The sequence below is a fragment of the Wyeomyia smithii genome, chromosome 1 (genome assembly GCF_029784165.1).
Source record: "Wyeomyia smithii strain HCP4-BCI-WySm-NY-G18 chromosome 1, ASM2978416v1, whole genome shotgun sequence".
Taxonomy (NCBI): Eukaryota; Metazoa; Arthropoda; class Insecta; order Diptera; family Culicidae; genus Wyeomyia; species Wyeomyia smithii.
The window spans coordinates 58,704,293-58,717,493 of record NC_073694.1 but is presented as its reverse complement, the minus strand read 5'-3'; the positions used below and the strand labels follow the sequence as shown (position 1 = coordinate 58,717,493).

General features: G+C 41.8%; 2 protein-coding genes across 2 annotated transcripts; one reads left to right on the top strand and one right to left on the bottom strand.

Moving 5' to 3' along the window:
- Positions 1-9,741: 9,741 nt before the first annotated feature.
- Positions 9,742-10,651, top strand: LOC129717283 (uncharacterized). The gene is made up of 2 exons (XM_055667147.1): positions 9,742-10,215; positions 10,269-10,651. Exons 1-2 carry the CDS (start codon positions 9,867-9,869, stop codon positions 10,634-10,636), a joined length of 717 nt encoding a protein of 238 aa, XP_055523122.1. The 5' UTR covers positions 9,742-9,866; the 3' UTR covers positions 10,637-10,651.
- Positions 10,622-12,301, bottom strand: LOC129717277 (zinc finger protein 665-like). Its single transcript, XM_055667141.1, has one exon. The coding sequence runs from the start codon at positions 12,171-12,173 to the stop codon at positions 10,644-10,646; it is 1,530 nt and encodes a 509-aa protein (XP_055523116.1). The 5' UTR covers positions 12,174-12,301; the 3' UTR covers positions 10,622-10,643.
- Between the last annotated feature and the right edge of the window lie 900 nt (positions 12,302-13,201).

Sequence of the window (13,201 nt, the reverse complement as noted above, 5' to 3'; positions counted from 1 at the left end):
CGTTGTCGGACATCGCCATAATCTCGGACCCCTACCGAATTCCTTCCGGAAACGGTAACTGGATTTCGGACGGGTCCGGTATGGCGGCAATATGGACGACGAGCAGGTTCCCGGTTCAAGAGATAGTGTCAACTTCAAACGAAGGATACGCGGTTGCCAAGGTGAACGGAGTGTACTACTGCAGCTGCTATGCTCCGCCTCGTTGGTCTACCGAGCAGTTCGCAAGGATGATCGACCGAGCCACCGGGGAGCTGATCGGTCTATCACCGTTGGTAGTGGCGGGCGACTTCAACGCATGGGCAACTGAGTGGGGAAGTCGACGCACAAACCAGAGAGGCCGGATCTTGTTGGAGGCTTTGGCGAAGCTCAACATAGATCTGGCCAACGTCGGCTTGAAGAGCACCTTCAGTAGAAACGGCGCGGAGTCGATCATCGATGTGACATTCTGTAGTCCAGGATTGATCACGAACTGGAGGGTAGACGATGGCTACACTCATAGCGACCATCTGGCGGTCTGTTATAGCGTAGACTGTAAAACGAGACCGCATGTGGCGAGTAGAATTAACACTCCAGCTCCTCGCGGGTGGAGGATATCACACTTCAACGAAGAGGTATTTGCGGAAGCAATTAGACTAGAACACGAGGCAAGCAGAATTCGTAACCCGAGCGCTGATCAGCTTGTTGCCATACTTTCGCGGGCGTGCGACGCCACTATGCCTAGGAACCGCCAGCCTAGGCATGGAAGGCCACCAGTCTACTGGTGGACCGACGCGATAGCGGACCTCCGCAGAGCGTGTCTTCAAGCGAGAAGAAGGATTCAACGTGCGCGAACCGACGAAGAAAGGGAAGATCGTCGAGGGGAATTCAGTTCCGCAAGAGCGGCGCTTAAGAGAGCAATAAAAGCTAGTAAACGTGCGTGCTTCGAAAGACTGTGCGCTAGTGCCAACACTAACCCGTGGGGTAACGCCTATAGGATGGTGATGGCCAAGACTAAGGGTGCGATGGCGCCCGCAGAAAAATCACCAGCGATGCTTGAGCGGATCATAGAGGGACTCTTTCCACGCCACGAGCCAAATCCTTGGCCTCCGGCTGGCGAGTCACTTCACCGACGTTCCAGTATCTCAAACTCAGACCAGAGGTGGTCGGCCAACCTGCCGAACACCCAATATATGAGTGACGGCGTTAGCCGTGCCGAGGCAGAGGAGGCGGAAACGGTTACGAATGAGGAACTCATCGCGATCGCCAACTCCCTGAAGGTGAGCAAGGCACCGGGATTGGATGGGATTCCGAATCTGGCTGTGAAGAAGGCCATCAAAGAGGCCCCCAGACTATTTCGGGAAGTCATGCAGAAGTGCCTGGATGACTGTACATTCCCAGACAGATGGAAGCGACAGAAGCTGGTCTTATTGCCGAAGACAGGGAAACCACCTGGTGACCCGTCGGCATACAGACCGATATGTCTGCTCGATACGGCGGGTAAGGTGCTCGAGAAGGTTATTCTCAATAGACTGGTTAGGTACACCGAATGTGCAAACGGTCTGTCGAGTAACCAGTTCGGCTTCCGAAAAGGCAAGTCTACGGTGGATGCTATTCTGTCCGTCACCAAAACAGCAGAGGTAGCACTCCAGCGTAAAAGATGGGGCATTCGCTATTGCGCAATCGTCACGTTGGACGTGAAAAATGCGTTCAATAGTGTTAGCTGGGATTCCATAGCCCACTCGCTTCGGAAACTAGACATTCCGGTGTCTTTGTACAGGATTCTGGAAAATTATTTCCAGAATCGTGTGCTAGTTTACAGCACAGACGAGGGTCAAAAATGTGTCCCAATTACCGCAGGGGTTCCACAAGGTTCCATCCTGGGCCCGGTACTGTGGAATATCATGTACGATGAAGTGCTGAAACTAAAGCTCCCCCAAGGGGTTGTGATCGTTGGATTTGCGGACGACATCACACTTGAGGTCTACGGCGAGTCGATCGAGGAGGTTGAGTTGACGGCTTCGCACTCTATAAGCGTCGTCGAGGACTGGATGCGCTCCAAAAAACTGGAGCTGGCGCATCATAAGACGGAGATTTCAGTTGTCAATAACCGCAAGTCGAAGCAACAGGCGTTGATCAGTGTCGGGAATTGCACCATCGCCTCTAAGCGCTCCCTGAAGCTGCTGGGGGTGATGATCGATGACAAGCTCGCCTTCGGGAGCCATGTCGAATATGCCTGCAAGAAGGCTTCAATGGCTATTGCAGCATTATCTCGCATGATGTCCAATAGCTCAGCAGTGTACGGCAGCAAGCGGAAACTTCTAGCTAGCGTGACTTCGTCCATACTGAGATATGGCAGGCCAGTGTGGTCCAAAGCACTAGGTACTAGTAAACATCGGAGTAAGTTGGAAAGTACCTACAGGCTCATGTGCCTGAGGGTTGCGAGCGCGTATCGAACTGTGTCATACGACGCAATCTGCGTCCTGTCCGGCATGTTGCCTATCAGCATAGCCATTAAGGAGGACGTAGAATGCTTCGATCAACGTGACACAAGGGGCATACGAGGTACCAGAAGATCATTCTCGATGATCAGATGGCAGCAGGAGTGGTCCAATTCCGCGAAGGGTAGATGGACGCATCGACTTATTCCGGATGTATCCGGATGGGTCGGGAGGCGCCATGGAGAAGTGAACTTCCATCTGACACAGATTCTGTCAGGCCATGGTTGCTTTAGGCAGTATCTACACAGATTCGGGCATGCGGGGTCCCCCATGTGTCCCGAGTGCGCGGATGCGGAAGAGACTGCTGAGCATGTCTTCTTCGTGTGCCCTCGTTTTGTGCATGCGCGGAGCGACATGATGGTAGTGAGCGGGCCAGACACCACTCCGGACAACCTAGTTCGGAGGATGTGTAAAGACCCAAACATTTGGAGGGCGGTTTGTACAGCCGCCTCTCAAATAGTTTTAGAATTGCAAAACAGGCGACAGGTTGACCACCGACACGCCAGTGTTAGCTAACGGCCAGTCTCCAGGTTAGTTAGCTAAGTTAGCAAAAAGACCTAAAGAACCAAGAGGGTGCACAGAGCACAAAAGCCGCTCCCCGAAGCAATACCTAGCGGTGGTCCCGGGGAGTATTATGGGCTGGAGACTGAAGGGGTTTTAGTGGGTCCGGTCACTGATTCAAACCAACCCCACACTCCCTGAGGTTGGTCACCTCAGGGGTTTGGATGCAAATTTCCCCTTCACCTGAAACAAAAAAAAAAAAAAAAAAAAAAAAAAAAAAAAAAATATATATATATATATATATATATATATATATATATATATATATATATATATATATATATATATATATATATATATATATATATATATATATATATATATATATATATATATATATATATATATATATATTCAATATACATATATAAATATATATATATATATATATATATATATATATATATATATATATATATATTTATATTGATATATATATATATATATATATATATATATATATATATATAAAATATAATATATATATATATAAAATATATATATATATATATAAAATTTATCGACACGAGTATACTTACAGTACTGTTTTTAGTAGAGCAAATATAAACATAAATCTATACATTCAAAGCGTCGTGCGTTGATAAAAAAATCACCTGCTTCCACTTGATACAAATATGCACAAATTCTAAGCATAGAAGCAAGTTCCCGATTCAACTACATCATCGCTTTTACAGATGAGAACAACTAAAGCTTGTCTAACACATTATTACTAGAAGTTGCATGTGGTAATTTCATTTACAACAAATCTGCCAATAAAATTCCACTTTCAAGCTAAACCAGCGCACATTCCGTTTTTTGATGAACAACCTGGAAGTCGAACAACTCTTCTCAAACAGATTGACGTCATAAGAATATGCCCCGAACAGTCAATAAATTTTCAAAAATCAGTAAAAATCACATATCCGCCACTCGAAGTACACTCCGAATTTTATGCATGCAAGCATATAAACGCCGAATTCTGGTTGCATATGAACGCTGTAAACGGATACTTACTTCCATATTTGTCCGATATTGACAAATGGTGTTGCGAATGTTTTGGGGGCCCGTGCGCAGATCAGACGTGTTTTGCCGACAGCAGTGTCTCCTACGAGGCCACAGCTTGCCAATTTCTTGCTGCTCGTTGTTCATGCTTCCGTTCGATCCGAGCCATGCATCACAATAACGGTTCTGGTTTGGGCTGAATGAGTGCTGGAACCTGGAAGTCAAACAGATTGACGTTATACGGCTATGCCTCGGAACAGTCAATAAATTTTCAAAGACATATCAGCCACTCGAAGTACGCTCTGAACTCGATGCAAACGGTAGCGGGCATTCGGTAAATTGCTGAATTTCCGGATGCATATAAACTCTGTAAAAAGATACTTACTTCCTTATTCGTCCGACATTGGTCAATGGTGTTGCGAAAGTTTTAGTAGCCCATGCTTAGATCAAACGTATTTTGCCGACAGCAGTGTCTTCTACGAGGCCACATTTCACCAATTCCTTGTGTGACTGCTCGTTGTTCATGCTCTCGTTCGATCCGAGCTATGCTTCACAGTACGGTTCTTCCAGTCTATGGTTCTGGTTTGTGCTGAATGAGTGCTTTGCCTTCGAGTAAATCACGTTACTTTTTTTTCAAAATCGGGATTCTGCAGCTGAAAGAAATTGAAATAATGAGCTGCGCAATGACATTGGCAATACACAACTGTTTTTTGTTGTTTTTGCTTCACTATAATTTTTTTTTTCAATTGAATTTACCTGCTATTTTTTTTTATTCGTTGTTAAAAACTACATAGGTAGGTCTAATAAAAATTCAAATTTTTTCACCAGACACAGTGAGGCGCCCTAATTCCGTGCGGCTTTTTATTCTGTGACTCTGTATCAAAATGTGAAGACAATATCAAACATAAGATGTTTTAAAAAAATATAATATGTTCAGTGAACAGAAAATCACCTTCAAACACATTTTTTGAAATTTACAAATATTTTTTCACATATTGATACGAAGTGAACGAGATAAGGAGTTGCACGGAATTAAAGGCGCCTCACGGCATAATCAAACCACAACAAGCCATTTAGGATTTTGGCGCGAAAAATGTTGAAAAACGTTGTCGATAAGAGCAAAAAAAAATAAAAATAAAAATGATTGAATAGTCAAAAAACAACAAAGAGACCGTAATTTTAAAAACAAAAACAACTATGTATTGTAGAAATAAAAACAAAACGTCGAAAAAGATTTTAATGAGCCAAAAATTGAAGAATATGATCCAAACTAGCCAGAAAGATAAAAAGGGGAAATTGTTAAAATAACACACAATTTCAAAGGTCATAGTACTAAAATGGTACTGACCAGGACCACAAAGGTTTGAAAGCGTTAAAAAATGGTTAAAATTGGTCAAACTAAGCCGAAAGAATAAAAATAAATAAAAAAAAAGTTCAAAAAAGTTAACACTGTTTCGAGAATGTGGTATGAATGTTACAAATGTCAATGAATAAAAGTGTTTTGAATGCCAATAAATAACAAAAATGTTGAAACAGGTCGAATATATCCAAAAACCGGTCAAAAATGCTTTCTATATCAATGTCGAAAAAGGCTTAAAAGGGAAAATATCTCAGCAGTTAACGAATACAAAAATAGGGCTAACATTTCTGAATAGGTCAACAATAAAGTCAAAAAGACCAACACTGTAGAAAAGATAAAAAATGTCAAAACTAATAATGGAGAAAACAGGTTGTCGAATCTCATTCTCAAAATGAATCCGTCTCAGTGAACAATCCCAAACTCAACCCTAAAAATTTTTTCCTAAAAACTCTCGACATTTTTCCAAAAGTCATCCCCTGAGAACCCTCCTCTATTTTTCGCCACTATCCAGATATAACAAAACATCAACAGAGATTTGCAATATTTTTGATTATAAAAAAATACTTTTTGAACAACGCAAAAATCACATTCTATAGAATTGATCTCCCACTTTAAATATTAGAACATTTATGCATACATATTTAAACCCACATTCGAAAGCGAATGTGACCGCTGTTGATATACTGATTTGTCTATAAGCCCTGCACTATGTCAAGGTTTAGTTTTATTGCAAAGCGAAAAGATAAAAAAAAACCATGGAAAGAAAAAGTTGTCAGAATCCAAAGAGTAAAACGGTCAACAAAAATAATAAAAGAAATCGAAAAGATAAAGAAAATGTCACAAAAACTCAAACCGTTAAAGCCATCAATATGAAAACAAGTGAATACATTCACACGGATAATCGGAAGAATACAGAATTAAAGATTGCAACAATGCACATCTTGTCTGCCACAAATCAAATTATGTCAAATCTGTGTAAAGTTTGCTTTTGCTTTTAAAATCACTGAACACAGTTTCTGTGATTCAGAAACTAAAACTGACGCTCAAGGTTGCATATTCAATTTTGGGGTGCTTTCTGGCTGCGTGCTGATAGCTCGCTTTACAAGTGCAATTCAGAGAAACGATGCGTGACAAATTTGTAGTCCTTAAGTAATACTACAAATTTGTCGAATTGCGAAATGCTCTAACTCTCATGCCTGGAGTGGAAAGCCCATGTTCAGTGCAATATCCAATCAATATTCGCGGTGAATATTATGACATTCACCGCGAATATTGACTGAATATGGGCTCTTAAACTTTAGACATACGGATTCAAGCATTGCTTTCTTCGACAGACTTGTAGCATAACTCAAAGACTACAAGTTTGTCGTACATTACGTTTCAAAATTGTACTTGTGAAGCGAGTTATCGGCTCCCAGCCAATTCAGATGAAGCTCTTAAAACAGACTGTTTGGCATAAACATTATCTTACCCAACTCGCGCGATCCAGCTTCAACTTCACCTATCTTCTATTTCGTGGGAAAGCCCGCTTGCCTTAGCAGGATAAAGATTTTCTCCTTGATCTATTTCTTAGTGTATGGCGGGTAATCGACCAACGATTGCTGGTGCAATAAACAAATCAAATTTAGCATAGAAATTTCACTACTGACCTGGTCCTCGAAAGCTAACAGCTGACATCCTCATTGACGCTCTCGTAGTCAGTGTGGGTTTCCGAATTGCGGTTGCCTGGCTGAACAAGTTAGATTGTATGCGACATCATAGCTATCTTCATTCGAAGAATATGTTCGCTATTCCTATAAAAAAAGCAAATGTTTGCAAAAAAACTTCCTTTCGTCACATACATATTACGGTTAATCGAAAAAAATCACAGGAGGGTTGTGAGCAAAGCCACGACCGCAAGGTTGAAGTAGAATACTTTTACACAGCTCTACTTACGGCTGTAAATTAACCTACGGCCGGCGTATCGGTTCGCGCCGCTTATCGCGTTTAGCCTGGCAGAGGCCTAACGCGCACGGCCAACACAATAGAAAGGTGTTTTCACATTGAAAATTAGACACGGCTTTACTGGAGTAAGTGTTGGCAAATGCATCTACCGCTAATACCGCCGCTATCGTACGAAAAATGACGCGCGTCTAAGAACACCTGAACTGTTTCGCCGTGCCGCTTCCATTTACTTCCTTATTACATCGGTCTTAGGGAAGTACCGACTGCACCTACCGCTGAGGCTGTTACCATACTGCTACTGGTACCCAAAGCTATTAACCCTTCGAATTAAGTGTTTTATTTGTCCTCAAATAACAATTGTTCAATTCCATATCGGATATGATGCAATCGCATCTCTGTAAAATTATCGACAGTAATGTTCTTCTAAACAAAATGATCCTACTTTTCCATTAGAGGAAGTGCCGGCTGATGTACCGCAAAAATCTCGCCCGATCGCTCGCGTTGGCGTTTAGCCTGGCAGAGGCCTGAGACGTGGTGACCAACCACAGGGCAAGTGATTTGTTTAATTTGAAGGCATCCACAGGCGCGACCCGCTGCTATGGTCTGTTACTGCTGAGTGCCGATATCTCCTGTTACTGCTGTCAACGTTGTGGACGGTTCATCCAGTTCACCTTCCGACTGATGAATGTAGCTAGTTTTCCCAGAAACACTCTTTTATAGCCGAAGGGTGCTACGTAATAGGCCACGCCTTTCAGTTCAGGTTTACCATTTCCTTATGTTCTTTAGACGAATTATTCCACAATTCGCATTTGATTTTTGTATCCAGCGTATAAACACCGGTGGTGCTCTCACACACGCAACGGTTTTAACCCGTATCTTATTGCGGTTTGTAACATCAAGCGATTTCGCTTGCTCGCTGTTGCGTGTTGCATCATGTTGCAGCTTGGCAGCTGGGAGACGACGAAATTCTGTTTATGCTGATTGATAGAATCGACTTCATATTAGCTCTGCATAGTCGAACTAACTGTCTTTGTGAATGCGGTCTAACAGGGCAGTTTTTTATTTAATGTCGGTTATGCTGATCGCAGCCTTTGCGCTGCCCCTACAGTGGGGGTTTACTAAATAAAGTGAAAATTAGACATCTACAACAGAATTTGATTGCATCCCGCACAGAATGTCTGATTGTGTTGATGCCAGAAAATTATTAACCTTCAATTATTTTTTTATTTGCCTTGAAAAAAAGCATTTTGCGGTTCAAAATCGGTTGCTAATTACAACCTTTGAGCTGCCCTAACATTGGGGGAATTAAGATACACGGACAACATGCACTGTGGAAGCTATTTCACATTCAGTAAATTCGACGGGTGCGACAGATTTAAATTGCTAGGATGCAACACAGAATGCTTGCTTGCGTTGACAAAAATTATTAACTTTCAATGACTTGTTTATTTGTCTTAAAAAAGGCATTTTGATTTCCAAAATTGGATTCCCTGATGGCAATCTTCATGCTGCCCCAACACGGGGGGAATAATGGCTGTCTGGCGGCACACGCTGAGAAAAACCGCGCTGCTCCTGAGACGTGGTAACCAACCACAGGTATAGTGCTGCTGCTAAGGAAGGACGACTGCTGTTGTCGCTGTCTAGAACTATTATGAGCGGCTCCGGCTGAAACAGGCTCTTATATAGGCCAAATAGCATGTTTTCAATTGCAAGGTATATGATTCTGTCGACCGTGCTTGGGAAGCAAGCATCTAACGACCAATCAGAGGTCGAATTTTTCGTTTTGACAAGGCTTGACTATTTTCAATAGTACAATAGTGTGAATCATAACATTACAATTATCTTATTTTGGCAAGAATCTTAGAAGATTTTCCAATCTATTGCTGCAAGAACGAAGGAAATCCATCGAATACTAACCGATTTATTAGCATTTGAAATTGGACATATTTTTCACTTTTTTCGGTTTTAGATTTTCATTTCACATCCCTATGTAGCCGAACTTCCTGAGAGAAGTATTCTACTTCAAAAAAACTTTACTATAAAAAAAAATCCGATTCAAAACTCACCCAACGAAACACGAGTAGATAGATCTTCTCAGCAAGAAAAACGGTGTAAAAATGGCCCAAAAATTGTTACTTTGTTTAGGCTGCTTAGCAACACAGCAACCACTATTTTCAGTTCAGTTTTTGTGAAAATAATCGCAGCGCGACTGTTTGCTTTGATTTGGTTGGATTTGTTTCCCCACGGTTCCCGCCAAAAACGCATTAATGGGTAATAATTTACCCATTTTTATTATCATATGGCACTTTCAAAGAAAAAAGAGGTATTTTACTTAGTTCCGAGCAAAATGAATAGAGCGTGTGATTGTAAAATAGATGGATTCTGTACAAGTGTTTATCATGTTTCGGGAACGTCAAACGACCATAAATTGGTAACCTCGCGATTGCTGCACCATGTTATAAAAACTCGATGAGCAATAAGTTTTAAAATCAGCAACGTATAGCAACCAATATTGCTGTAAAATGCTCAAGCGGCGATCTAAAAATACTTCCGTGTGGGAAGAAACTGACGAGATGAAAGAGGATCATGAACAGCAGACTCAATCCGATAACAACGAAGCTTCAGATTCCGATGTCGAAGATCTACAAAACAACCAAGAAGAATCTTCCGACCCGGAAGAAAAACCCACTACTATACTCGAGCGTAAAGCTAAAACCAAACAGAAGCTGGTCACGCCAATAACGAAGAAGCGAAAAGCAGGTATTATCTACATTTCCACAATCCCCAAACATATGAATGTTACAATATTGCGCGAGCTACTAGAGCCGTACGGTGAGGTGGGTCGGATTTATCTGCTACCAGAACGAAAAGGTAATGCATTCTATTATAGATTGGTCTTCGAAATGACATCATTTAAATTTTAGAAGGAAAAATTCGCAAAAAGACCGCTAAAGGTAAACGGGCGATGGTTCGCTACACCGAAGGTTGGGTAGAGTTCAAGCGCAAACGGATTGCCAAAGCCGTTGTCCAGCATCTAAACACTCGACCAATCAGCACGAAGAAGAAATCCGTTTTTTGCGACATCCTGTGGAGTATGAAATACCTGCCAAGATTCAAATGGATTCATCTTAGCGAACGCTTGGCCTACGAACGGGCGATATTCAAGCAAAAACTACGAACGGAGATCGCTCAAGCCCGCAAGGAAGCTAGCTTCTTCCAAAGCAGTTTGGATCAAAGCGAGGCAGTTAGGAAGAAAATGAAGAAAGCTCAAAAGGAGGCTAATAAAGTATAATTCTAGTTTATTGTAGGTTTTTGATTTGATTCTCGTTCGTAAAAAATTGCCCGATGGGGTCGATCTCTTCGGGGAGCAAATTATTCCCATCGTCGAAAAAGACGATGTGTTCATTGCTACTATAGATCAAGTTCACACCGTCATCTTCGATATTCTGTAGGACAATTTGATTGGCATCGATTTGATAGCAGATTTCGTTCAATATCTCCTCGTTGATGGCACCGTCGCCGAAGTCTGGTTCATTAATTATTTGTGCGGTTAATGCGGGTGAGTTGTTTGCTTGCTGCTGTTGTTCGCCTTGGTGATTTTTATCCTGGTGCGCCTTTAGGCGAGCTCGGATTCCGAAAGCGGCCGGACAGAACTGACATTTGAACGGTTTTCCTGTATGCTGGTACATGTGAACCTTTAGTTGTTGCTTTTGGCGAAAAGAGGCACCACATTGATTGCATTGTTGTGGACGATCGTTGGTATGAATCATCTGATGATTTTTCAAGTGGTATGAGGAACTGAAAGTTTTCTTGCAAACGTCGCAGGCAAATGGCACCGGACCATCTTCACTTGGGTGTGCTTTAGCAACGTGTGCAGTGAGGAATGCTTTTTTGAGAAAAGTTTTCGAGCAAACTTCACACCGGAATCGTTTGCCCAAATGAACCGTCAGATGAGTTTTAAGTGAATCCTCTTTCCCGAATGCCTTACCGCAAATGTTACAAGCAAATTGTTTGATTCCTGCATGCTGTATGAGTTTATGCTCCGCTAGAGAACCATTTCGTGTAAAACATTTGTTACAGATATCGCACTTAAATCTTTTCAGTCCTTGATGTACAATTTCCAAGTGATCCTTGAGTAATTTTTTATTTTTAAAGCATTTTGCGCATACCTCGCAAAGAAATTCGCGCTCTAGTTTTACCTCGCGACCTACCGCATGGCGATGTTTCAACTCGTGATTGTACCAACTGCTTCTAGCTCGAAACCATCGGCCGCAGTACCGACATTTATACTTATTTTCGCTGGCATGAATCTCCTGGTGACGAAACAGCATCCGTTTATTTTTGAAAACCTTCTGACATACCTCACAGCGCTGCTCTCCGGCGGCAAGTGGTTTCTTGAACCGATTGCTCAGCTCATCTTCCGCCATCAGATCTTCGGCGAAGTCTTCCTCTAGACGATCGTTGCGCACGCTCCCTATGCTACTTTTATCAAGATGGTTTATGATTTGGGCGATACTAGCCTTGGTTTGCAGTTCCTCATAGGCGCGTATAGCCTTTTGCCGAAAGTGATGGAATTCTTTCAAGGATTTCGCACATTGCATGCAAATATTTGTGGAAATACTTCCGGCGGATACTTGATCTAACAAGGGTAACCGCGTGAGATCACTGTAAATCGTACCCAACTGAATGGAGGCTGGATCTCGACTGGAGTCTTCTTCTTCATCGCCCATAACGCTACCATTTTCCAAAATCTCGGAGTCGCTCATAAGATTTATCATTGGAACACCTTCAGCAAGACAGGCACGGCAAATGGAATTCACGATGTTCATTTTTGATGTCGTGTTTTCTAAGGCACAAATTTAAACTTAACTTAGAATAATTCAATCTTTGTGTGATCATTGGAAATAAGACGGCGTTAGTTAACGAGTTAAAAAACAACTTATCTGCGAGATGTCAGTTGAGCTGAACATTTGAAGATGCTAGCCGATATCATGCATTGAAATTAAACCTGCGTATTGTAAAAGGGCGAAACAAACCAACAGTTTGCTTTTACGAGTTTACTTACACTCTTACACTATTTCCTGTACCTAAGTAGAAACTACTCAAAATCCACAGTAAAACGTTCCCAGCTTTTCACGCACCATAATGGCGGTCGCTATAATGCGTGTTCGTAATATGCGAACCTCTCTGCTTACGTCAGATTTGCGATTTCTGAAAAATTCGCAACACAAATGTTGTCAGATATATTTTTCTTTTGATAAATTTTATGAAGACTTCAAACTGACGTAAGCAGAATTGTCAAAAGGGTGGGTAATTTATTAGGAACTTCGCATTATAGCGTCCGCCATTATGGCGCGTAAAAAGCTGGATAGTCACAGATAACAGATATTCAAACTAGAACAAAAAACTCCAGAAATCGCGTATAAGATTTCAAATTCTTACTCGTTTGGAATGCTAACGACATTGGAATGCTCTGCAACTTGTGACTTTAGCCACTTTAGTGATGGCAACGCTTTGACTATAGCTGCCAGACGCATGAAAATTCTCACAAATAGTATAGTCGCTGTTTTTGCAACGATATAACCCTGTTTTTGTGAGGTTTGTGTATTTTTTTTATATCAACACTAGAACAAACAAATTTATCGCAAATATAAACTGGGATTGAATAAAATCGTCGATTATGTACAAATTACGACTGCTCAAAATTTCTACATTAAAAAACGGCAACGCTTCTTATTGCAATAATATCGATAAGAGCTGGAAAACTATCGATTTTATCGAATCATTGACCACTAAGTGTTCTTAGCGCCACCTTGGATTAGCTTGGATGTCTGTTATCTGTGGTATAATGCAGTCG